The following is a 27,860-nucleotide window of genomic DNA, read 5'->3' as shown; positions in this document are numbered from 1 at the left end:
GTAGGATGCTTTTTTGACCTTAGGAAGTTCAGTTTAAGTGGAGTGGTAGGTCATGAAGCAAACTGGGCAGATTTAAGCCTGTATGGGGAGGGATAAAAAAATGGAGTGGCTATATAGTCTCTAGTTTCATGAAATTTGCATGGGAAAAGTAAGGAACTGTCTTAGTCCTTATGGGCTTCTATAACAAAAATAAATAGAATCTTTAAAAAAATAAAATAAAAGGGACTCCAGGGACATCTCTAGTCCTTTCCACCATGTGAGTGTGTGTGTGTGTGTGTGTGTGTGTATATATATATATATATATTTTTTTTTAAGATTTTATTTTTTAAAATCTTTAAAGATTTTATTTACTCATGAGAGACAGAGACAGAGAGAGAGAGAGACAGAGACACAGGCAGAGGGAGAAGCAGGCTCCACACAGGGAGCCCAACGTGGGACTTGATCCCAGGTCCCCTGATTGTGCCCTGGGCCGAAGGCGGCACTAAACAGCTGAGCCACCCAGGCTGCCCCCTCTTTTATAAGGCAGTAATCCCATTCATGAGATTACCACCCTCAGAACCTAATCACCTCCCAAAGCTTCCACCAACTAATACCATCCTCTTTGGGGGTTAGAATTTCACTATATGAATTTTGAGGGGACACAGACATTAGGTCATAACAGGAACATATTGAATATACTTGACCCTTGAACAAGATGAGTTTGAACTGCACAGGTTTAGTTGTGAGTAGGATTTTTTTTGTCTTTGTTTTTGTTTTAATAAATACTGTACAACAGTAGAACAGGAACCATCATGTCTCCTTCTCTTCCTCCAAACCTCCACTTAGCCAAACTAGATACTAGAGTGATACCTGTATCTTGCTTCTCTCTTGGGAATGTGGAAAACCTTCCAAGTGGAGTCTAGGGAAGGTAGATAACCAGGGAAGTTAAAGCACCTTTACCCTTCTCTCTAGGTCGCTTGTTCCACCTGGTCCCCTTTATGTGATTCTAATGCAGTTTCTGCTTGTGGGGGAAATGCTGTCAAGGGGTAAGTTCCCCGACAATATTAGCAACCCTCCTTAGAAGACATTCAGCACCTTGGACAGCACCCCCATACTGAGTCCAAGGCTTTTGTCTGGTGCGGTCCTGTCCCCCGAGGGTTCTGCACTCCTTGGTGGAGAGTCAGTAACCCCTTGGGTGGGTTATTATGTGGTCCTTGGCTTCTTTGGCAACAACCCTTCCCCAGAGCCTGTTTCTTGCACCTCCCAGTTCAAGACCTCAGTGAAGAGAGTTCCCCACGGGTAGTAGGATAGAGTACCAGGAGCAGGGAAGAACCCTGATGTTCCGGCCTTTACTGCAACTTGCCTCCACCTTTGCTTTGTTTTTCATCATTTGGTTACTTCTATCTTACTTTTCTATCACAAAAAATACAGTAGTTCAGTTTTGAGGGAGCCAGAAGTTATATGTGGATTTTTGAGTGCCCCTATCCTACCCCCTATGTTGTTCAGGAGTCCACTATAATTCCTGGAAGGGAATTTGGCATAAAGGGAGGGTTTTATATTTAAGATATAATATGTTTATATAGACTGAAGGGATATTATAGGAAATGTTGCAGATCCTGGAGACCGGAGAAGATTAAGCAATTTCCTCTAAGAGTTATAACAAGGATATTTCTTAATTTTGGAGGAAGCTAGGTGAGAATAAGTATGGCTATTTTCAGGTGTGGAGACAGTAGAATGAGACACTGTCTGGTAATCTTAGGAGGCTGAATTATCTGTTTGGGGAGGGGGCATTGAGTGAGACAGGAAAGTGTTTGGACCATAATTTAAGTCAGTCATAAGTTTGGAAAAGTCACTGAGGAAAATAGCACAGGCACAAAAAATGAAATGTTTTGTATTTGTGCTAATGTTCATGAATGTGTGATTGCACTCAAGCATTGCTTGGTGACTCAAGGATAGGCACTATCCAAAGAAAGTTTAGCTTTGAGCCAGAATATTTGTTTTACGGTGAGATATGATAGATGATCAAGAATATGAATGAGTCATAGAGACTTATAAAAGAGTGTTCAGGGAGTCAGGAATGAGGAATTTGATAGGCTAGGGGAAAATGAAGGGATTGAGTGAGTTAAGATCTTAATAAGATTCCCAAACAGATCTGTGTATGGGTGTGAGGGAGTGAGAAAGCTAGAAGGATAAGTGCTTATACTGAGAGTATGATTTTGGAGTTTAAAATTTCCAAACTGGAACATTTCAGGTGATGACAGGGAGCATAGTGTGGCCATGGCATCTAGAATATCAAGGAACTGAGAAAAGCCGTACAGCACCCTAGACTGTCCATTTAGGCCTGTAGAAGGGCTTAGGGTGAAGCACTAGCGTATGAGCCAGATTCCAAAGACTTCAGTAGATAGGCAACAGGGCTGCGTGGGAGAGTAGAGGACTGCTATATTGGGAAACAGTATTAAGAAGCCTGGAGGATGCTAATAATACTGAAATAAGCTGTAGAAAAGTGTTCTCGGGGAAGAGCCAAATATCCTTTAAAACAAGCGGTAGAGGAAGCAAACTGAGGACAATTTGTCCACTAGGGATTGTGTGTTTCAGAAGCAGTCATGAGAAGATTGGGAGAGAAGGGGGTAATGATCCGTTAGGTCAGGAGCACAGAAGCAATATGAAGATGAGACTTCCAGGAAGATATATGGATACAGAAGCCTGCATTTTTGGGTAGGAATCACAATGATAGGGACATGAAGCTTGGTGGAATTAATTGTGTTTAATGATTCAGAAGTTTGTAATGTAGCCTCATGCTCTCAGAGCTGAGGACCTTAGGGAACCCCCAAACCTGGTTTACTTAGCTCTAGTTCACATGGTCTGCATACTCCTTGGGCCAAGCGATAGGTACATGAGCATCCTGATTATAAAACATAATTTATCGGGACGCCTGGGTGGCTCAGCAGTTTAACGACTGCCTTCGGCCCAGGGTGTGATCCTGGAGTCCCGGGATCGAGTCCTGCATGGGGCTCCCTGCATGGATCCTGCTTCTCCCTCTGCCTGTGTGTCTGCCTCTCTCTCTGTGTGTGTGTCTCATGAATAAATAAAATCTTTTAAAATAATAATAATAATAATAAAAACATAATTTATCATTCATTTGGTAAATCTTTGTCAGCACGTTCTAAATGAAACTAAGTGTTTATTGTTATGTGGCACTTTGAGTTGCCCATCCAACCACTCCTTGAATGCAAATGATGGAGAACGTACTTTTGCTTTTAATGATACAATAAATGGTCATAATCTGACACCATGTATTAAATACCTACTTGGTGCTATAGACTCTGCTAAGCACTTTAAAGATACAACTCACTGCATTTCATTCTTAAAACAACCTTATGAAGTAGGTTTCCTGGTGCCCATTTTCATGAACAATCAAAAAAAAAGATGGATTCCGGCACCAGATGCCTAGATTGCCTAGATTGTTACTGTTACAAATCAGAAAATAGGCTCAGGAGGATTACTTTATTATTAAGTGGGGAGACTGGAAATTGAAATCTGGTAATCTGTAAGACTTTACACTATGCCATCGTCTTTTTCCCACTATTTTTAAAAATTGTGGCAAAATATATATATAACATAAAATTTGCCATCTTAAGCATTTTTAAGTATATAATTCAGGTGCATTTATTACATTCACAGTGTTGTACAACCAACTCCACTATTTATTCTGACACTTTTCATTACCCTAAACAGAAATGCCATAACCATTATTTCTCCAGCCCTCCCTTCCCCCAGGCCCCATCCTCCAATTTACTTTCTGTTCTATGAATTTGGCCATTCTGACTGTATCATGTAAGCATAATCATATGGTATTTGTACTTTGTGTCTAGCTTATTTCCCTTAGTATAACATTTCAAAATTCATCTCTGTTTTTGTTTCTTTGTTTTGTGGTTGATATGATACATTGTATTTATCCATTCATCTGTTGGCAGGCACTTGGGTTGTTTCCACTTTATTGGTATGGTGACTAATGGAGCCATGAAATTATGTGTCGGAATCCCTTTTTTCAGTTCTTTTGGGTATATGCCTAGGAGTGGAATGCTGGGTCACCTTGTTCAGCTTTTAGGGGGCCTGCCAAACTGTTTTCCACTAAAATGGAACATTTCGTTTTACATTCCCACTAGAAATGTGTAAGAATTCCAACTTCTCTGCATTCTTGCCAACATTATTCTTTTCCTTTTTTTTTTTTTTTTAATGTGTAGCCATCCTAGTAGATAGTAGGAATTGATATCTCATTATGGTTTTTGATTTGAATTTCCCTCATGATTAATGATGGTGAGCATCTTTTTTTTTTTTTTTTTTTTTTTAAGATTTTATTTGTTCATGAAAGAGAGAGAGGCAGAGACACAGGCAGAGGGAGAAGCAGGCTCCATGCAAGGAGCCTGACGTGGAACTCGATCCTGGGTTTCCAATATCAAGCCCTGGGCTGAAGGCGGTGCTAAACCACTGAGCCTCCTGGGCTGCCCATGTGAGCATCTTTTTATAGTCTTATTGGCCATTTGTATATCTTCTTTGGATTAATGTCTATTCAAATCTTTTGCCCATTTTTTAATTGAGTTGTTTTTTGTTCTTGAATTGTACAACTTGTATATACACTGGATGTTAAACCCTATCAATGTGATTTGCAAATATTTTCTCCAATTCTGTAGGCTATCTTTTCACTTTTATACTAATTTCTTTGCAAAAAATTTTTAAATTTTGATGAAGTCTAGTTTATCAGTTTTTTCCTTTGTTGCTGGTGTTGTTGGTATTTAGTTTGTGGATCTATTTATTATTATTTAGAAAGAGGTAGAGGGACCAAGCAGGAGGGACAGAAGGAGAAAGAGAGAGAATCTCAAGCACACTCCACATTGGGTGCAGAGCCCGACATAGGCTCTGATCCCATGACGCTGAGATCACGACCTGAGCCCATGACCCCAAGATCAAGACCTGAGCTGAGACCAAGAGTCAGATGCTTAACTGACTGCACCACCTAGACACCCCTGGTGCTTTTGGTGTTTACCTAGAATCCTTTGCCAAATTCGAAGTCCTGAAAAAACTTATCCTTTCCTGTCTCCTAAGAGTTTCATGGTCCTAATTCTTATAATAAGTCTTTGATCCATTTTGAGTCAGTGTTTGCATATGATGGGAATAAGATGTTCAACCTCGGGATCCCTGGGTGGCGCAGTGGTTTGGTGCCTGCCTTTGGCCCAGGGCGCGATCCTGGAGACCCGGGATCGAATCCCACGTCGGGCTCCCAGTGCATGGAGACTGCTTCCCCCTCTGCCTATGTCTCTGCCTCTCTCTCTCTCTCTCTCTCTCTCTCTCTGTGACTATCATAAAAAAAAAAAAAAAAAAAAAAAGATGTTCAACCTCATTAGTTTGCATGTGGAAATCGATTTGTTTCTGCACCATCTATTGAAGACACTATTCTTTCCCCAATAAGTAGACTTTACACTGTTGTCAAAAATCATTTGGAGATACACATACACGTATTTATTTCTGGGTTCTTAATTCTGTTCTCTTGGCCTATATGTCTATCCTTGTGACAGTACCATCCTGTTTTGATTAGCTTTGTGGAAAGTTTTGAAATCAGGAAGTGTGAGTCATTCACTTCTGTTCTTTTTCAAGATTGTTTAGGCTAGTCAGAGCACCTTGAATTTGGGAATTAGTTACTATTTACTATTTCTGAAAAGGCCCCTTCATTTTTTATAACCAACTACTAAAATGTTGTAATTTGAAATGTCTCTGTATCTGTGGTCAGGATTTGTGTCTGGTCACCTAAGAGTTTTCTGGTCATTGTCTTCTTAGAGTCTATTTAGAAAAGACATCACAAGAACTGTAATTTGGAATACAATTATTTCCTAAGTTTGTTCACTTATTCCCCCAGTAGAAAAAACAGGAGACTATTTGTAGCTTTATGACTAACTTGTCTTAGTATTAGTTTAGGGTCAATTTCATTGAAATAAAGCTAAAATGCATGTGAGATGGAGCTTGCTGCCAGTGTGGTTATTATTTCAGTATTTACTTTAAATATTCATTGCAATATGAAGTGTTTGAGTGCAAAGCTAGCTTAAGTTAAAGGAAAAATTATATCATCAGGAGTTCTGATCAAAATGGCAAGCTGAACCAAGATAGAAAGTCCTCTTTTGTGCTTTGAACACAGAAATGCTGAGAAAAACAGAGTAACAACAATAAAAATAACCCAGCTCAAATGAATGAATAGGAAATCCCTAGTGGTGGAAATGAAAAGCTGCTCAAAGCCAGACAGGGAATGATAGCTGAAAACATTGAGGTCCACAGGCCTACTGGGTAGACTTTTATGGACTAGAGAATGACGCCTTAGACTACTATGGGATGGCAGCTTGGCTGGAGTGGGGACTCTTGCATAAAGCCCTGTTTGAAAGGCTGTGAAGCTGAGATTAGAAAAATCCCACTCACTATCTAGAGAAAATGGCCAGAAACTTTACTGTATGATTTCCTACAAGATAATAATTAGAAGAAAAGGAACAATCAAGAATTGGCAACCCAAGCTTATAGCATGTATGAGGAGTGAATTTACACTGCCACCAATGAAGCAGGATCTATTTTTCCAAGTTGAGAAATTAACATTGAAAATAGATCTGGTATTGGGGCACCTAGCTGGCTCAGTTAGTAGAATGTGCAACTCTTGATCTCGGGGTTGTGAATTCAAACCCCATACTGGACATGAGAACATACTTTAAAAAATGGGTCTGCATATGATTTTACTCATATGTGGAATTTAAGAAACAAAACAAATTAACACAGGGTAGAAAATAGGCAAACCACAAAACAGACTCTTAACAATAGAGAACAAACTGAAGATTGATGAGGGAGGTGGGAAGGGGAATAGGGGATTAAAGAGGGCTCCTGTTGTGATGAGCACTGGGTGTAGTATGTAAGTGATGAATCATTAACTTCTACACCTGAAACATATCACAATGTATGTTAACTAACTGGAATTTCAATAATTGGGAAAAAAATGGTCTATCAAATTAGATAGGCTTAAGTGCAGTTATATGTCATTATTAATAAAACAACATAAAGGCTACATAGAAATTTTCAAAATAAAGGGACAGGGGAGGAGATAGGTTAAATATTGATATTCAGAAGTTTTCTCACAAAAATGGCAACTTAATATGATTAATAACAGAAAGCGTAGTAGAGTAATTTCAGTATCAGACTTTTGAGGTAAGAGCAGTGTAGGAATAGAGATTCGGGGGCGCCTGAGTAGCTCAGTTGGTTGAGCGTCTGCCTGAGGTCGTGATCCCGGGGTCCTGAGATTGAGCCCCATGTCTGGCTCCCTGCTCAGCAGAGAGTCTGCTTTTCCCTCCCTCCACCTCTCCCCATGCTTGTGCTCTCTCTCTCAATAAATAAATAAAATCTTAAAAAATAATAATAATAGAGATTCAAGATCAATGAAAAAGGTAAAATGATAATGATCTTGATTGTGCTTACTAATATAATCTTCAAATATTTATAGCAAAAACTGTATTATAAGGAGAAATTGACAAATTTTTAACGATAGAAGTACTTGAAAATTATACTATCAGAAGTTATTAGACAAAAAAATGAAGATTTGAGCAACAAAATAGACATAGCACTCTATTCAACAGAGTGATATATATGTTTTTAAAATACATACCAAGTCATTTCATAAATTTATTACATGATAATCCACAGAAGAAATCTCAGCAAATACCAAATAACTGATCTCATACAGATCCCACTTTTTTTTTCTCCAGAAGTTCATTTTTTAAAAATGAACTTTTTGTTGTCTGATTGTTGGGGCTAGGACGTCTAGTACTATGTTGAATAGCAGTGGTGAGAGTAGACATCCCTGTCGTGTTCCTGATCTTAGGGGAAAGGCTCTCAGTTTTTCCCCATTGAGAATGATGTTTACTATGGCTTTTCATAGATGATTTTTATGATATTGATAGATGTTCCCTTTATCCCTACACTCTAAAGAGTTTTAATCAGGAATGGATGCTGTATATTGTCAAATGCTTTCTCTGCATCTTTTGAGAGGATCATATGGTTCTTGTCTTTTATTGATGTGACCTATCATGTTGATTGTTTTATGAATGTTGAACCACACTTGCATCCCAGGGATAAACCCCACTTGGTCTTGGTGAATAATCCTCTTAATGTACATTGGATCCTATTGGATGGCTAGTATCTTTTTGCATCCGTGTTCATCAGGGATTATTGGTCTGTAATTCTCCTTTTCGGTGGGGTCTTTGTCTGGTTTTGGGATCAAGGTAATGCTGGCCTCATAGAATGAGTTTGGAAGTATTCCTTCTATTTCTATCCTTTGAAAAAGCTTTAGTAGAATTGGTATTATTTCTTCTTTAAATGTCTGGTACAATTCCCCTGGGAAGCCATCTGGCCTAGGGAAGTTTTTGATGACTGCTTCAATTTCCTTGCTGGTTATTGGCCTATTCAGGTTTTCTATTTCTTCCTGTTTCAGTTTTGGTAATTTGTAGGTTTCCAGGAATGTATCCATTTCTTTCAGACTGCCTAATATGTTGGCATGTGGTTGCTCATAACATGTTTTTAAAATCATTTGTATTTCCTTGGTATTGGTTGTGATCTCTCCTCTTTCATTCATGATTTTATTACTTTGAGTCTTTTTTTCTTTTAAATAAGTCTGGCTAGGGGTCTATCTTAATAATTCTTTCAAAGAACCAGCTCCTGGTTTCATTGATCTGTACTACAGTCTTTCTGGTCTGTATTTCATTGAGTTCTGCTGTAATCTTTATTATTTCTCTTCTGCTTGTTTTAGACTTTATTTGCTGTTCTTTTTCCAGTTCCTTTAGGTATAAGCTTAATTTGTGTATTTGAGATTTTTCCAACTTCAGACCCTACTTTCTGATCAGAAAGCATGATCTGAAAACTGCATATGTTTGCATACTTCTGAATGATTCATTTGGAAAGAAATCACAACAGAGGAAACTTGTTTCCAGCAGTATGGCAGACTGGATCCTCTTGTAAACAACTAAGAAACTTGTATAAAATGCACAGTACATTATTTTAGATACAATAGTGTTCTAGAAAGAAAGAATTAGAGGGCAACAATCGAAGGAAAGCAGAAATTTAAAGAGGTAATAATTGAGGGTATTCCTGAACCCTGTGTTCATGAACTTGTATTTATATGGGTTGACAGAGTACAGGGGATAAAAGCAAGGCTTGGGGTCCAGGTTAAGATTGGGACTCTAACTAGAGTTGTTACTGTATAAATTTAGAACTTCCAAAGGATTTCACACTCAAAGAGAGAACTAGAAATAAACCCTAGCACAAAGTTAGTGAATCATTAGTGGGTTGTGAAATCAATTATGTAGTTACCATCAGCACTGTTTGTTGTTGTTTTTTATTTTTGTTTCTGAGTATCAAGCGTAGTAATGCTTCAGGTAACTTTTTGTTTCATTGTGAGTGTGTTAGTGTGAATTTATATTTGAATGCATATACGAATACAAAACAATATTGGGAGGCAAAAACTAGTTGCAGAATGATAGGTAAATATCACTGAGTTTATGTTATAAAATAATCCAATATGCTGTTTTGGAAGGATGAATACCAACTGCAGTGTACCAACTTCTGAAGACAGAGGGAGTAGAATGAGATTAAGACAGGATTCCAAGGAATTGTGCAAAGTCCCACCTGTGTGTATGTATGTGTGTATGCACACGCACGCACAGGCATGCAAACATTTACCTTAAACACTGTAAGTGAATATGACAAAATGTTAACATGTGGGTGATAGGCACTTGGATATTGGTTATATTATTTCCTGTACTGGGGGCACCTGGGTGGCTCACTGGTTGAGCTTCTGCCTTTGGCTCAGGTCGTGATCCTAGGGTCCTGGGATCAAGTCCCTGCAGGAAGCCTGCTTCCCCCTCTGCCTGCCTCCTCTCCTTGTGCCTCTCATGAATAAATAAAAATCTTAAAAAAAATAACATCATTTAAAAATAGTAATAATAATTTCCTGTACTTTTCTGGTATTTGTCCTATTTGATTTTTGAATACATGGTATCATGTGATAAATAAGTAAATATTATAGCTTTATTATTGGGAGAGTCTTTAGGAGGCAAATGATGCCAGAATGAATTTTTTTTTCAGAATGAAATTTTTATTTAAGTGTTCTTTAGAAGAGCACCATCAGGGGTCCCTGGGTGGCTCAGCGGTTTAGCGCCTGCCTTTGGCTCAGGGCGTTGTCCTGGAGTCCCGGGATCGAGTCCCGCGTCAGGCTCCCTGCACGGAGCCTGCTTCTCCCTCTGCCTGTGCCTCTGCCTCTCTCTCTCTCTCTCTCTCTCTCTCTCATGAATAAATAAATAAAATCTTAAAATAAAAAATAAATAAATAAAAAGAACGCCATCAGGAGCCCCTGGGTGGTGCGGTCAGTTAAGCTTCTGACTCTTGGTTTTGGCTCAGGTCATGATCTCAGGGTCCTGAGATCAAGCCTTGTATCAGACTCCGTGCTCAGCAAAGAGTCTGCTGAAGTTTCTCTTTCTTTTTCCCCCTCCCATGCTCATTCTATCTCTAAAATGAATGAATAAATCTTTTTTTTTTTTTCAAAGCACAGTTATATTATCATGGCACTTTTAATTAGATGAAAGCTATATACTCACTCTGTAAGTAAGTACATAGAAAGGGAAAATACATGAAGTATGATGTAGCCAAAAAGTGCTTATTAAATTAGAAGCCCTGATGAATAAAGGAAAAAGTTCTCTCTCTGCATGGTTCATTCAGGAAAAGCAAAGTACTACCCACTGAATAATAGAAGTTGGAACTAAACATTAAATCATTAAAAGTGTAACTGGGAAAAAAATAAAATAAAAATAAAAGTATAACTGGTTTCTTAACCATGAGGCAACAAAATAAAAATATATAGTGTATGTGTTATTTTGTCATTCACATTTTTGTTTGTTTATTTTACTTAGCTGGTCACCTGACATTTGAATGCCGCAACTTTCTCCGAGTAGATCCCAAAAGGGACATAGTTTTGGATGTGAGCAGTACAAGCAGTGAAGAGAGCGATGAAGAGAATGAAGAACTGAATAAATTGCAGGCATTACAAGAAAAAAGTAAGTAATGCTTTTCTTTCCCTCCATCCTTTAAAAATGTTCCTAAACATTCTGTTGTATTATGTCATGTTTATCTATTTTTCTGTTGTATTTATCATTTAGATATCTTGTGTATTTTATATAAGAGATAGTGCATAGGTAAGGAAATAGACTTTGAATGTTGCAAGTACTTTGCCCAAAATCAAACAGCTGATCAGTGTTAGAACCAGGAGGCAAGTCTACTTCTGATTCCGCAACACAGGTTTTGTCATTGTTGTTTCCATCACATTATCATATGTCACATGGTACAAAGAGTCTGATTTAAGACTTCGTTTCTACACTTGTTTGGCCATTTGTAGCATGTGACTTTCAGCAAGTCATTTAACCACTGTGAACCTTGATTTCCTTGCGGGATAACACAAAGTATTAGTTTGTTAAATCATATTCCTTCAAATCAGTGACCTTAGCCATTATCCAGCTTTACTAATGGTTTCAAATATATAAATGATCATGAGGCAGAGGGAAAGCTGCAAGAGTTCTAAGACCATTAGTACAGCTCCCCAGGTATTTTCTTTCTATGTCAGAACCCCCTCTGGCTGAGATTAACATGAGGTTTCTTTATTACTTACACACACAAAAAAGTCATTTAGTCATGAAGCATCTTAATTTTATGTCCATATAGTTGCATTTTCCAGGGTGACATGCCTCATAAATCCATAGATGCTGGGATTATTTACCATATGCAATCTTGGACAAAATAGATACATCCTGCTATAAGAAATCTATAAATAAGGATTCTCTTGCCAACAACTTGATCATAGGCTTGTAGCTTTCAGAATTATAAGAAAATAAATTTCTGTTATTTAAGCACAATCCTGTTTCTGCTCCCCCCTTCAAAGTATTCTCAAGCTAGCAAATACCATTAATTTGTTTCCAGGAGGTCTCTCATTAGCATGTTTACAAAGAAATTTGATAAATTATCTGTTTTCTTTCTTGGTGGCATCCTCCTTTCTCCTCAAAGAGAGAGTAGATTGCATACCTGTTTAACCATTTCTTTTCCCATCTTGTATATAAAATGGCCTATCCTTGCAAGGGGTTTTTAGGAATAAAATAATGCTGTATGTATGTGAAAATACTTTGTAAACTTCAAAATGCCATATGGTAGATGTCACACAGAATAAAAATGCTTGGAATGAGAGAGATACAAAAAGGTTAAAGTCTCATTTTAGATCACAAGTCAAAAATAAACCATAAACACTTTAAAACTTTTTAAGTTTTCCATATTACATCTAGTGAAGGTAAATGAAGTCAAATGCCAGCATACTAGGACAAGCTGGGAAGGCAGAAGAAGGAGAGAATCCTAAAAACGGCAGACAAGACTTACACTACATATGAGTATATACAGCTTCAGGTAAAGATAGCTGCTTGAGTGTACACCTTTGATTTTATCACATACTGAAACACCACGAAATGATAGTGGAAGACTTTTTTTTAAAAAACATAAACCCACAAAGAGAAAGAAAATGAGATAGCAATAATAACAAAATTTTAAAAAGCAGAGGAGTTTAGTGATAATGCACTGCACACTTGAGAAAGTTCAATCCTTTAATAGTAGGAGGTCTAAGGAGTAACCTGATAGTATACACTTCAAAACTCCCTAAAGACTTGATAATGAGTATCCTCAGGTACCTCTGTGATGACATTTGTAAAGCTAAAAACAGAGGATTGGTTAAAAATCTGAAGTAATCCTCCTCAATTTGCTTTCCCTACTCTGTGAAGCCAGATGGCTTCCCTCTATCACCTCAGTGGCTACTACAGTTCTGTTTTCTAGACAGGGTAAAACAAAGGGTCTTAAAACTAGGACATACCAAACACAGATGAAAACAATAAGTTAAAGTACAGGTAGAAAATGATGAGAACCTTCCAGCCATCTTCACCTCTTTGGTTCCCAGACTCTGGGTAGAATCACTCAGGTAGAAGATTTAAAGATTAATCTCTAGGAGGTCTGACTGGTCTCAGAAGAAAGAAATAAAGATACTGACCTCAGGAACTTAAAGGATGTGACAGCCAAATTACCAGCAAAGTTAAGATTTCTAAATTTCACTTGCTCAAAACTGTGTGAGATTTTTACACAATCAGGGAGCACTAAATTTCTGAGGAAAGACTCTCATGTGAAATGTAGATACCAAAACCAACCAGCAGACAGATCAACCTGAAGGATAGAGTCTGTGCAGGGAGAAGAAAACAAAAGTCATTAATATCCAATTTTGTAGAAAAATAAGCTATAGCACCCATGAAAGAAGGATAAGATTCTATAAAAAGAACAAAACAACAAAAGAACTTTTGAAAATTAAAAAAGAAGCAGACATAAAAAAAACTTGAAAGAGATGGAAGATAAATCTAACAAGCAAAACAAGAGAAAAAAAAAAAGATTAGGCAATTGAAGACTCAATCAGGGGAATACTTCATTCAGATGAACTCTAGAAAGAGAAAGATGGAGTTTCCAAGAACTGAAGAACATTAGTTTCCAGATGAAAGGATTCAACAAGAACTAAGCACAGTGTCAGAAATAGATCCACACAAAACCACACTTTTAAAAAACTTCATACAATAGGAAATAAGGAGAATATAATTCAAACTCCCAGAGTCAAAGATAAAACAGGTTACAGGTGAAAGATCAAGAGTCAGAATAACTCTGTTCTTCTCTAAAGAAATACTAGAAACTTAGTAGACGTGGTAATGCTTTCAGATTTTTGAAGGAAAATTATATCAAATTATACCCAATCAAATTATCAACCAAGTGTGAAATAGAATAAAGGCTTTGGCAGTCATTCAAAGTTAAAAAAAAAAAAATTTCCTCTTACATACTCTTTGTTAGAGCACTGATTCCAGAGGTTTCTTCCAAAGTAAGGGAGTAGACCCTAAGAAGGAAAACTATAGGAAGTAGAGATAAGAAGGGTGTTTCTAGAGCACTTGTAGAGGAGATCTCCTGAAGACAGCCACACCAGTCACAGAGACCAGGCTGAAAAGAGCAAAGCTAAAGATTCTAGGAGAAAAAGCCTAAGATTGTCAGCTCCATAGGGACAGTTTCTAGCCCATCCATCTACACTGCCCTATCTTAAAACAAAACAAAACAACAACAAAAAAAAAAAACAAGCAAAAACAAAACCGAGAAAACCCAGAATCAGACCAAACCAAAAGTTTTAGAATTAGTAAGGCTTTTAGAGAACCCATAATTTAAACCTAGTTTTACAGAAAAAGGAACTAAGGACAGATGACTCCGTAGGTCACTGACTTGTCACAGCAAAGCCAGCACTGTGATCATGTTTCTTGCCCAGTAGTCCCATACTGCTTACAGTACAGTGTGCTGCTCTCCTACCTTAGAGATTATCCAATCTATTGGTTCTTCACCTTTTTTCCATCACCACATTGATCTGAAGGATAAAGTACACTCTCAACCTGAATAGTGATTTAGTCTAGAGGTGATTTTTTAATCAGAAAATCTGGGACAAATCTCACCTTGGCAGGAAAGGGAGGGAGTTAATATTACTATAACCACCAGGATAGGAAGTAGTGGGTAAAACTTCCTTGTTAGAAGCAGCTTTCCCTTAACCTCATATTGAGAATAACTGACTCAATATAAACTTTTTTTTTTTTCCTTAAAAAGATACACTTGCCTATGGCCACTTAAAGTTAAGCTCAGAACTTGTTTCCAAGTCTCGTGGCTCCCTCTCAGGAGAGTGCTTATTTCAGCTCATCATGCATATTTTAATAATAAAGAATTATTTATTTCATGGTCATCTAATGGAAGCCCAGTGTCCCCCTACTCACATAAACAATAAATTGGTTCTTCAATACAGGGAGGAAGGGAGTATAGAGGGGTGGTTAGTTCCATGGGTAACTTATCTGCTACTGCTCAGGATGTCTGATGGGGTGAGGATACAATGCTGACTTGTTCAGTTCTCATGCCACAGCCTTTAGTGGTTCTGAGGGCTCCTTGAATCCTTCCTTGGTTCTTAGAGAGAGCTCTAATATCAGCAGTCTTGAGTAAGTTATGGTTTGGGGAATTTTTTATAATCACAGTAAGAATAGCAAGCCAGAAGAAAGTGAAGAATTTTTAGTGTGCTTATGTTAATTAGTTTTCCTGCTTTTATGAAATAGAAACATAAAGGGGAAGAGAGGGAAACATCACCAAATAAAACTCAAAACTTACTTTTGTATAAGTTATATTCTTTTTTGCTTCTGCTTTCGTTTATTTCTATCATGTTGTATGTTTTTCAATGTATTTAATGTATTTAAGGAATTAATAGAAAGTAATTTATTTCATTTAAAACAAATGTCTAAATGACAAATACATCAATTTTTGACACAAATTGGAAAACATGAGAGCAGGACATGACATGGATAGGAGCAAACATTGTTGTCTTATAGTATGACAACCTGGAACCTGTGAAGCCTTATACAGTTGTATTACAAGTGCTGTGAACAGGGAAAGGTTGAATAATCCATGTATAATGAGGATTATATGATGTTATGGACTCACTGTGTGTGTTTGTGTATGAGCATGCTTACTGTTTAGTGACACTACAATGCTTTAGGAAGCTTGTGAAGGTATTAGAGGTGTTAGAGTATGTTTTGAACTTGCTGCAGAAACTTGCCTTTGGAATCGCACGTGGTAGTAGCAAATATCTGAAGTCCTATTTATGTTATAGTATGTAGAAAGTCAAGGTAAAAGGATTTTACTGTTTACCGAGGTCCCAAGAAATTCAAGAATATGGATTTTTTTCCCCTTCTATTGTACCTGGAGTTATTTAATATTAATTAACTATTAACTATTCACCTGTCATCAGGAAATAGTCCTCTTCTCATATCTCATCCCTTAATATTTTATGATATTCTTTTAGTTCTGTCCAGAAAAGAAGTGTTGTGTTTTGGCAAATTTGGGAGTTTGGGCTTAGTTTGATATTTTGGTTTGGTTTGTTTAAGAAAGTTGTTTTTTTTTTTTTTTAAGATTTTATTTATTTATTCATGAGAGACACAGAGAGAGAGAGAGAGAGAGAGGCAGAGACACAGGCAGAGGGAGAAGCAGGCTCCATGCAGGGAGCCTGACATGGGACTCGATCCCGGGTCTCCAGGATCAGGCCCTGGGCTGAAGGCAGTGCTAAACCGCCGAGCCACCCACCCTGTTAAAGAAAGTTTTATGTTAAATTCATACTTGATAGTATTTAAAGATGGTTGATACTGAATGCTGCTCAGGAGAAAATGCCCAAATCAGGTATTTGCACGTTACCAATAATTGTGTCGCTTGTTCTCTTTAGTAACTGCTGGAATTAGATTCAAGTGAACGACTTAAGTGGTGGTTTCAAGCTTCATAAAGATAGAGCTTAAATGAATCTGTAACATGATTAGAATAAAACCTGTATTTGGCTCAAAACGTACTTTTTATAAGAAAGCCATGAAAGATATTTGCTAAGTAGTTGATTAGAAGTAACAAAAGTGAATGGGAAATTTAGATTAATGGATCTAGGTTTGGAACTATTTTGTTAGGTTTTTTTTTTTTTTATCTTTTTTTTTTTAATTTTTATTTTTTTATGATAGTCACAGAGAGAGAGAGAGGCAGAGACACAGGCAGAGGGAGAAGCAAGGCTCCGTGCACCGGGAGTCCGATGTGGGATTCGATGTGGGATTCGATGTGGGATTCGATGTGGGATTCGATGTGGGATTCGATGTGGGATTCGATGTGGGATTCGATGTGGGATTCGATGTGGGATTCGATCCCCGGTCTCCAGGATCGCGCCCTGGGCCAAAGGCAGGCGCTAAACCGCTGCGCCACCCAGGGATCCCTTTTGTTAGGTATTTAAAAGCAACTGGAGTAGCTACAAACCTGGTGACATATGCAAACAAAGATCAAGTAGCTAACTCTGCTGATACTACTAGGATGGTTCTTTCACGTTATCCCAAAGTTGTCTCTAAGCACTGGATCATACACTCTGACTCCTGTTTTTTTACACTAGAGACTACCATTCTTGCTGATCATTACAAAACCTAAGTGCAAAAGTACACACGGGGTTTTTGCCTTTAATTTTATATTCCAAGGGTTGATTGTATCATTTTCTAAGAAAATACGGTTTTGTAAAAATTTAGATTCTTTTCCCTATGTTTATGTACATTTCAACATTCTGTCTCAGAAGGAACTTCAATAAATAGAGGTGGAATCGTTTTAAGAGTGGTAGCGTAGAAACACTGAACTAAGTGGAACTTCTGTTTACAGTGTGTGAATTCACATGTACAATTATTGTTAATAATGCTAGTTCCTAAGTAGTAGCCAGGAAAAAATAGTTCTTAAATTCTAGAATTATTTTGCCTTTATTAGAATTAATTTCTCTGTATAACCTAGTCCTTGGACTCCTTGTCCATCATTCCTAAATGGAAGTGGTTATTTTTCCCATAGCTACTTATTTGCGTGGTTTGTTATAACTTGGGAGGAGGGGCATGTTTATACTAGTCATTCTGAACTTACAGATACAAAAAAAAAAAAAAAACCTGCATGAGAGAAAGTTAAAGTGACTATTTTTTTTAAGATTTTATTTATTCATGAGAGACACAGAGAGAGAGAGAAAGAGAGAGAGAGAGAGAGGCAGAGAGGCAGAGACACAGGCCGAGGGAGAAGGAAGCTCCATGCAGGGAGCCCAACATGGGACTCTATCCCAGGTCTCCAGGATCACGCCCTGGGCTGAAGGCAGCGCTAAACCGCTGAGCCACCTGGGCTGCCCAAAGTAACTATTTTAATATCAGATCAAGTCAGTTTCAATACAGAATATGACTAGGGATAAAGAGGGTTTCTTTATAATGATAAAAATGTTAGTGAAGAGGACATATGAATAATAAGTGTTTATGAATACTAAGTGGTCATGCACCTAATAACAAATTCAAACTATTTGAGACAAACTGATTGGGTCTAAGAAAAAAACAAAAGGAAATTAGAAAGTATTTTGAACTGAATAAACAAAAAACACAACATAATATTATGAGATGCTTCTAAAGTAGTATTAAGGCAAATTGACAGCACTAAATTCCTATATTAGAAAGGAATAAATGTCTCAAATTTATAACTTAACCTCTGCCTTTAACACTAGAAGAAGAGTAATGAAACTCAAAGTGAGCAGAAGAAAGAAAATAAAAAAGATCACAGGGATCCCTGGGTGGCGCAGTGGTTTAGCGCCTGCCTTTGGCCCAGGGCGCGATCCTGGAGACCCAGGATCGAATCCCACGTCGGGCTCCCGGTGCATGGAGCCTGCTTCCCCCTCTGCCTGTGTCTCTGCCTCTCTCTCTCACTGTGTGCCTATCATAAATAAATAAAAAATAAAAAAAAATTTTTTTTAAAAGATCAGAGATGAAGTCACTGGAATGGAAAATAAGAAAACAATAGAAAAAAAGTAGTAAAACCAAAAGCTAGTCCTTTGGGAAGATCTGTAAAATTGAAAGATTGCACTCTGAACTGATCAGGTAAAAATCAAAACAAGCCAACAAAAACCAGTATCAGAAATGAAAGAACTGACAACACTACTACTACAGATATTAAAATAAGGGAGTATTGTGAAAAACTTTATGCTAATAAATTGGACAACTTAGATAAAATGGTCAGTTACTTGAAACATACAAACTACCAAAACTCTTTCAAGAAGAAGTAGACTGAATGGTGTGCATCTATTAAAGAAGTTAAATGTTTAGGTTAAAAACTTTGAACAAAGAAGACTCACTCCATAGCTGAATGGCTTCTCAATTTTACCAGATGTTACAGAAGAAATAATACCATTTCTACATAAAAATCTTAAAACTTGAAGAGGAGGGAGTACTTTTCAACTCAATTTATAAGACCAGGGATCTCTGGGTGGCTCAACCGTTGAGCGTCAGCCTTTGGCCCAGGGCGTGATCCTGGAGTCCTGGGATCCAGTCCCACATCGGGTTCCCTGCAAGGAGCCTGCCTCTCCCTCTGCCCGTGATTGATCAATGGGCACAAAATCAATTATATTTCTGTATTGTGACAATGAACCATCAAAAACTGAAATTTTAAAAATACCTTTTATGACACCATGAAGAATGTGAAATACTTAGGGATAAACTGACAGAAGGTGTGCAAGCTTGAAACATACAAAACATGGCTGAGGGAATTTAAAGAAATGAATGAATCAAAAGATCATATTCATGGAAGAGAAGATTCAATCTTTTCAAGATATCAATTCTCCCCAACATGATGTATGGATTCAAACTACCCACAATCAAAATTCTAGCAGGCTGTATTAGAAATTGACAAATGAATCTTAAAGGTCTTGTGGAAATGTAAAGAACCTAGAATAGCCAAAATACTTTGGAAAAGAGTAATAAAATTGGAGGACTAGCACAGCCTGATTCCAGAACTTAGAATAAAGCTACAAGTAATTAAGGCGGTGTGATATTGATAAAAGGATAGCATAGAACAAAAAAGACCAATACATTTATGGCCAATTGATTTTTTTGAACTTTTTATGTTCAGAGAATTGTAGATTCATGTGCAGCTATAAGCGATAGTGTAGAGAGGACTTTGTGCCCTTTACCCAGTTTCCCTCAATGGCGATATCTTCCACATTTGGATTCTGACATTGATAAAATCAAGATATAGTATATTTCTGTCACACCAAGGGCCACTCATACTGCCTTTTAAAAGCCACGCCCACCTCCCTCTGGTCCTTACTACCTTCTTAATTTCTGGCAATCAAAAATTTGCTGGAATTTCAAAATGTTTTATGCTTTCAAAAATGTTTTATGAATGGATTAATATAGTATATGATCTTTTTAGATTGGCATCTTCCACTAGGTATAATTCTCTGGAGATTCACTCAAGTTGCTGCGTATTTTCAATAGTTTGTTTGTATTTCTTGTTGAATAGTATTTAAGTCCATGATTTTTTTTTTTGAGTTGGTTTTTGTGTGAAAGTCTTAAGCCAAGTCTTAGTCTTTTGCTTAAAGACAACCAGTTGTTCCAGCACTCTGTTGGAAAGCTATCTTTCTCCATTAAACTGCTCTTGCATTTTTGCTAAAAATCAGTTGGTCTAAGTTCTATCTTCTATTCCACTGATCTATGTCTTTCCTTCCACCACTGCCACACAGTCTTGATTAACATAGTTAAGTCTTAAAAGTGACTAGACTGATTCTTCCCATTTTATTCTTATCCAGAATTGTTTTAATTATTCTCTGTTCTTTCCACATAAATTTTATAATACTAACTATATCTACAAAGAAATCTTGTTGGGATTTTGATAGAAATTGCATTATACATGTATATCAGTTTAGGGAGAATTGGGACATCCTTACCTTCTTGAATCTTCCAATCTATGAACATGATCTGTCTCTCCATTTATTTAGGTCTTTGATTTCTTTATTCAGCATTGTGTAGTTTTCGGTATAAAGTCTTGTACATGTTTTATTAGCTTTATACCTACAACCATTTATTTTATTAAAAATAACTATAAATGAAGTATTCTGAATGTTGTTGTCTCTGTTTATTACTAGTATATAGAAATGTGATTCTTTTGTGTATGTTTATACTTGCTCAGCTCACCTATTTCTAAGAGATTTTTATAGGTTCCTTGGGATTTTCTATGTAAGCCAACATACCATCTACAAACAGGAATGGTTTCATTTATTTCTTTTCGATTTGTAAGTCTCTTACTTCTTGTTTCTTGCTTTATTGCCATGCCTAGAACTTGCAGCACTGTGTTGAGAAAGAGTGGTGAGAGACTATGTTCTTACCTGGAGTCTAATCCTGGAGGAAAAAAGCATTTATACTTTCACCATTAAGTATAATGTTAGCCATAAGTTTTATATAAGTTGAAAAAGATTCTCTTGGGGGCTGCTGGGTGGTACAGTCAGTTAAGCGTCTGCCTTTGGCCCAGCCTAGGTCATGATCCCAGAGTCCTAGGACCGAGTCCTGCATCAGGCTCCCTGCTCACTGGGGAGCCTGCTTCTCCTTCTCCCTCTTGCCACTAGCTTGTGCTCTTTCTCTCTTTCTCTCTTTCTCTCTCTCAAATAAATAAAATCTTTAAAAAGGAAAGAGAGGGGATCCCTGGGTGGCTTAGCTATTTAGCGCCTGCCTTTGGCCCAGCACGTAATTCTGGAGTCCCGAGATCAAGTACAACGTCGGGCTCCCTGCATGGGTCTGCTTCTCCTCTGCCTATGTCTCTGCCTTTTTGTCTCTCTGTGTCTCTCATGAAAAAATAAATAAAATCTTTAAAAATAAATAAATAAATAAATAAATAAATAAATAAATAAATAAATAAATAAATAAAAATAAAAAGGAAAGAGAAAGATTCTCTCTATTCTTATCTTCTCTGAAAGTATTTATTATGAAATCATTGTCAGTTTTACTAAAGGCATTTTCTGCATTGAGTTGAAACTTTTATCATTGTATTAAATCTCTTTCTCTCACTGGTAATTTTCTTCATTCTGAAGTCTGTTTTATCTGCTATTAATATAGCCACTCTAGCTTCCTTTGGATGATGTTTGTTTGACATTTCTATCCTTTTGCTCAATTTGTCTATATAATTTTATTTGAGGTGGGAGTCTTATGACAGTGTGAGGGATGGATCGTATTTTTCAGTCCACTCTGCACATTTCTTTTAATTGCTTTCTTTTTTTTTTTTTACATTAATTATTTACATGTTAGGGCTAATCCTGCCATTTTATTACTTGTTTTCTGTTCCCTCTGTTTTTCATTCTTGTTTTTTTCATTCTTGTTTTTTTTTTCCTGCCTTCCTCTGGGTACTTGAACATCTTTTAAGATTATCTCTAGTGCTTTGATTTAGTTATAGCATCACTGAAACACTTATGGAATTGCATTTTGGTTTGCCTGTAGTGTCTTCGACTCTGTCCGTAGTGTTTGTAAATTTTTCTGTGATGTTTTGTATAGCAATTTATAGGGATTGCTGTAGGTATAATATATACATAATTTAGGGCTTGCTGTAGGTATCATATATACATAATTAATCACAGTCTACTGGTATTGTCATTATACTAATTGAACAGTAGAAAACCTGCCTCCCTTTATTCCCCTTTACCCTCTCCCCTTTACTGTACATTTGTCTTGAATGTGTTCTCTACATACATTTAGAACTACATGAGATGATTATATAGCTTTTGTTTCCATCACCAAACATAATTTAGGAACTCAAGAGAAGAGAAGCCTATCGTATTCATGTTTTTGCTTCCTATGTTCGTTCTTCTCAATGTTCCAGCGTTCCTTTTTTTATCACTTCCTTTCCATTTAGAGAACTTCCTTTAGCCATTCTTTTAGGGTCTTTCTGCTGGTGACATATTCTTACTTTTTCTTATCTGAGAATGTCTTAATTTCTCCCTCATTCCTGAAGAATATTTTTACTGGGTAGAGGATTCCAGGTTGACCTTTCTTTTCTTTCAGCACTTATAAAATGTTGTGCCACGTATTTCTGGCTTCCACGCTTTCTAATAAGAAATCTGCTTCCATTCTAATTGTTTCATTCACATAAATAATGTGGTTTTTTCCCTCTGGCTACTTTTAAGATTTTTTTCATTAGTTTTCAAAGGTTTAATTGTTTTATGTCTTGATATGGATTTCTTTGGATTTATCTTGTTTGGGATTCACTCAGCTACAAGTACTTTTTAAGCCCCTCCTTCTTTATACTCTCCTTCTAGAACTCTAGTAACATAAATATTGTATCTTTTGTTATTGTCCCACAGACCCCGAGTCTCTTTTTTAAATCTGTTTCCTCTCCATTGCTCAGATTGGGTGATTTTTATTGTTTTCCTGTTCAGTGATATTTTTCTTACATGCTTTGCATTCTGCTACTGAGCCCATCTGCTGACTATTGTATTTCCATGTAATGTGTTTTTACTTCTAAAATTTTTATTTTGTTCTTCTTTGGATTTTTAATTTCTTTGGGGCTTTCATATTTTTTTTCATTTATTTCAAATACCTCATTATTTGGTTCATAGAAACATTTTTGTAATGGCTGCTTTAACATCTCTTTCAGATTATAATCTCTCATTATGGTGTTGTCATATTGATTGTTTCATTTTTCATTCAGTTTGAGATCTTCCTGGTTCTTGACTTGATGAGTTCTTTTCAACTGAAATTTGGGCATTGTTATATTATGAAACTCCAGAGATCCCTGGGTGGCTCAGTGGTTTGGCGCCTGCCTTTGGCCCAGGGCGCGATCCTGGAATCCTGGGATTGAGTCCCGCGTCGGGCTCCTGGAATGGAGCCTGCTTCTCCCTCTGCCTGTGTCTCTGCCTCTCTCTCTCTCTATGTCTATTATGAAAAAATAAATAAAATCTTTAAAAAAAGAAAAAAAGAAACTCTGACTTTTCTTAAACCTTTTCTTTTCTGATTTTCTCTGGTACCACCCCAGAAGGGAAAATGAGGATGCCACCTTGTGACTGCCAGGTGGAGACATAAGTTCTGTTTTTCCACTCAGGTTCCACCAGCACTCAAAGTGGTCATGGCTTCTTGTGTGAGGTGGGAGTGATCCTGTTACCACTATTAGGGTATCCCATGGTGGGAGTGGTCTTGATGATGAAGGCCCTGACTTTCATTAGATCTCCTCTGACAGCACTTCATTGTAGATGGGAGGAGTACCTCATCATTACATTCCTATGTGGTCTCCATTGACTCTCTTAGTGGAGATCTTTTTACTGGCCAATAGAGATAAAAGTTCTGGCCACTTACTTAGACTCCTCAGACTGTGGAATTGAGGTGCCCTATCATAGCTTTACAAGGGGAGAATGTCTAATTTCCCATCTAGCTGCTGCTTACATGATTGGGGTTGATGCCAGAATTTTCTGTGGTGTTAGGCTTGAGTAAGGGCAGTTAATATCTACAGCTACCTCTCCCTAGCCTTTGGCTAAAGAAATCAGGCTTTTGTTGGGGCATTTTTGTCTGTACCTGTTGACATTGCCAAGTTGCCAGCTTCTTCAGCTCCAACTCTGGGCTATAGGAAGCGAGAAGAATTCCAGGGAATCCACTACTTTGTCATTCTCTGGGTTTCAAGATCCTTGACCGGTCTATCTTATTTCTACTTTTCAGGTTTTTTTAATGTTTGTTTTTATAATGTCTGGTATTTTTAGTTGAACTTACTGGAGGAATAGGAAGAGTATACTTACTTCATCTTCCCAGAAGCAGAAATCTAATTGATTTTTCTTCCCTGTCCAACTGATTTTTAACAAAGGTGAAATAAGTTGCAAAATATTATATATACCACTGTATGTATATATCATATAAAATATCATATATCTGTCTTTCAAAAGAAAAAACTTGGGAGTCACATGTAATTATTTTATATAAGTGATTATATGTACATATTTGGTTATTAGCAAGCTTAGAAGAAAATACACCAAATTGTTCATTTTAGAAACATGTTAGAAAATAGTATATATCCTTTCCTTCAGGGATACCAAAAACATAAATATTAGATCTGTTGTTACTGTCCTGTTAACCTAACCTCATGACCCTTGAGTCCCATGATGCTAAGTTTACTTGAAAAAGAAAATTTTAAAACTGTATTTGAGGGGCACCTGGCTGGCTCAGTCAGTAGAACATGTAGGATCAGCCGTCTTGATCTCAGGGTGGTAAGTTCAAGTCCCATATTGCGCATGGCATATACTTAAAAAAAAAAAAAAAAGAAGAAGCTGTATCTGATTGTATGTTTTGTTTTTTAAGATCTGAAAAGGTACACACCAAATTGTTGACATTGATTTGCTATAGGAATTAACAGTGGAGTATATGAACTTTTTCCTTAATGTACCTAGTAGTATTTGAAATGTTTATTGAAAGCATATAATATTTTTATAAGCTTCTTAATAAATAAAAATAATTAATGGACCTTAAGGGTATTAAGCTAAGTGGAATAAGTCAGAGAAAAACAAATACTGTATGATTTCATTCAAATGTGAAATCTTAAAAAAGAAAAAAAAAAGCAAGCTCATAGATACAGAGAAGAGATTTGTGGTTATTAGGCTGCTGATGAGGGTGGTCAAAAGGTACAAACTTCCAGTTATAAAATAAGTAAGTCATGGAGATGTCACGTTCATGTTGACTGTAGTTAATAAATAGTGCTGTATCATATATTTGAAAATTGGTAGGAGAGTAGGTCTTAAAAATTCTCATCATAAGAAAAAATATTTCTGGTAACTGTATAACGCGATAGATGTTAGCTAGGCTTATAGTAAATATAACTGTATAACATTGTGATAGATGTTAACTAGACTTACAGTGATTACTTTATGATGTATGCAGGTATCAAACTATTATGTTTTATGCTTGAAAGTAATATAATGTTATATGTCATTATACCTCAATTTAAAAAACTATCAAGAAAGGAGAAAGTGTTACAAGAAAAGCATAATATTCTAACCAATGAAATTGATCAACAAGCAAAATAAAAAAATGTGTACCTACCGTATTAGATATGGATTCATCATGTCCTGATTCTTTCCCCTCAACACACAGGAGTAAATGAAGAAGAGGAGAAGAAAAAAGCAAAAAGCAAGGAGAAAATCAAGTTGAAAAAAAAAAGGAAAAGGTATTTTTTAACATCATTGCTTTTTAAAAGCAGGACAGTAAATCCAGGATGAATTACAAAATTTTATTTTGTGCGTGTTGTCCAGTTAATTTGGCACTAGTTTTTTTTCCTAATGGGAATTAGATAATCAGTTGTTTAAAATATTAAAGTCAGGAATCAAAAATAAAGTTGATATTCAGCCAACTTAATTTTTTTTTGTAGCAAATTAAGGTATAAATAAATAATAGCCACCCTCCCTTCTTTTATGTGTTCTAGAATTTTGAGTTTAAAACATCATCCAGGCTTTCAATTAGATGATGTCTAAATTATTTACATATATATTTTGTCCTCATATATATGAAGTTGGAGCTTAAATATTTGTATTCTCAAAAAAAATTTGTATTCTCAAAATATCATTGCCATGGCTACAAAATTAAGTTATTAATAGGATTTACATGCTCACTAATCATGCTAAAAATTCTTTTAGGTCTCTCAGAACCCTCATCAGCCACCCATGAATTTTTAGTATCAACTCTTTTAATAACTAACTGGTTAAAGAAATTGATCAAAAGAATTAAGAAGCAGTTTCTTCTTTGGTTAATGGGTGCAATTTCATTTATACTAGAATAAACATGTACATACAGACATTTTTAAGGCCCTTGACGCTAGTAATGTCTGACTTGGACCCTAGTTCTCTAATAAAGTAGGTTCTGCAAATCAGAACCTTTACTTCAAAAAGCTATACTTCATAAAGCTTTTAATATGTACATTTTAGCCCTCAGCTACTTTATAAATTGGAAAAGTTTTCTCTTTCTCTCAAATGTTGGGAGTTAAATAATCTTTAACATAATAACTAATAGGGGGCAGCCCCAGTGGCTTAGCGGTTTAGCACCACCTTCAGCCCAGGGTGTGATCCTGGAGACCCGGGATCGAGTCCCACATCAGGCTCCCAGCATGGAGCCTGCTTCTCTCTCTCTCTCTCTCTCTCTCTCTCTGTATCTCTAATAAATAAATTAAAAATCTTTAAAAAAAAAAAACAATAGGGAGGTAGAACCCAGTGTATTTTGTAGTCTGACTCATGTATTGTTGAATGATTTGCATTAGCACAGCAAGATAGATGGCTTATAGGAAAAATGAAAAAAATTTCTTCCAAAGTCTAATATACTTGTTTTATCATAACAGATTATTTATTCAAGACTGGGGTATCACGACCTCCAACAGGACCTGAAATTAAATGAACTTTTCTGGGCATACTTAGCAGAGATTTTGCCACCTTAATAGAATTGTTGTTGTGTGCAGGTCTGACACGGTACCTTAAAAATGAGAATCTGGGACCAAAAAGCCAAAGAAAAATGTATAGGCAAAGAAGCTCTAGTCAGAATGCAGAGGTCAAGCAGAGTCTTTAAAACAGGAAAACAGACAAGAATTAACAATAACAGAATTGAAGAGGGAACAAGAGAATCCTTGAGAAAATAAGCCCCTGAAACAGGTAAAAGTCCAAGTAAGATAGACAAGATGGAAAAAGGAGTAGAGCATTACAGGAAACAAGGGAAAACTCGTGAGTTCCTAAACAGGAAGGTCAGGGAATTCATACGAGTCACTCTGCAGACACAGCCTGGTGCTCTCACGTGTTTATTTTTTTCCTCCTGTGTGTCTTTGTCAAATTTTCTTAGTTTGAGGTTTCACTCCTAACGGTCAGATCACTCAACTATCTCTTGAGATGTTGAAATCTAAGACGGATCTGTCCTGTCACACATTTATAGTTTGGGTGTGGGTACATGGTTGTATACCTGTTCATACAAGATCTTAAGAGATGGCTTCTCTACTTTTTTGTTACTTTTCTTTTTCTTTTTTTTTTTTTCATTTTAAAGGAAGAAATTCTATACTTTTCCCCCTAATTTTGTATCAGATTAATATTAGAAAAATAAAGAATAATGATAAATCATCCCATTTATTTATATTTATTTAAATATCTTTTTTGTAACTAGTCAGAATTACTTTGGAATGCAAGTGCTCATCTGTATCACTCTGCATCTAGAGGATTCAAGTATTCTAACTTGAAAAATCAAAAGAATTAACAAAAGTGCTTTTATTTTGCTGATTTCCAGCTTTCACCCATATATACCAAGGTACAGTTATAGTCCTTTTTATATAATTACGTCTTTTTTTTTTTTTTTTAGCTCTTTTAAGAGACTCTGCTAACAAGT

General features: G+C 36.6%; 1 protein-coding gene across 1 annotated transcript in view; it reads left to right on the top strand.

The window, feature by feature from the left end:
• The window catches only part of SREK1IP1 (SREK1 interacting protein 1), a 45,956-nt gene that overhangs the window by 14,608 nt on the left and 3,488 nt on the right, over positions 1 to 27,860 (top strand). The window contains exons 4-5 of the mRNA XM_077896496.1: positions 10,962 to 11,105; positions 25,602 to 25,674. Of these exons, the coding sequence (XP_077752622.1) occupies positions 10,962 to 11,105; positions 25,602 to 25,674 (217 nt within the window). The remainder of the gene's footprint in view (positions 1 to 10,961; positions 11,106 to 25,601; positions 25,675 to 27,860) is intronic.

Source organism: Canis aureus, chromosome 5 (genome assembly GCF_053574225.1).
Source record: "Canis aureus isolate CA01 chromosome 5, VMU_Caureus_v.1.0, whole genome shotgun sequence".
NCBI classification, from domain to species: Eukaryota; Metazoa; Chordata; class Mammalia; order Carnivora; family Canidae; genus Canis; species Canis aureus.
The sequence above is the reverse complement of the archived record's forward strand: the minus strand, read 5'-3'. Positions and strand labels throughout refer to the sequence as shown.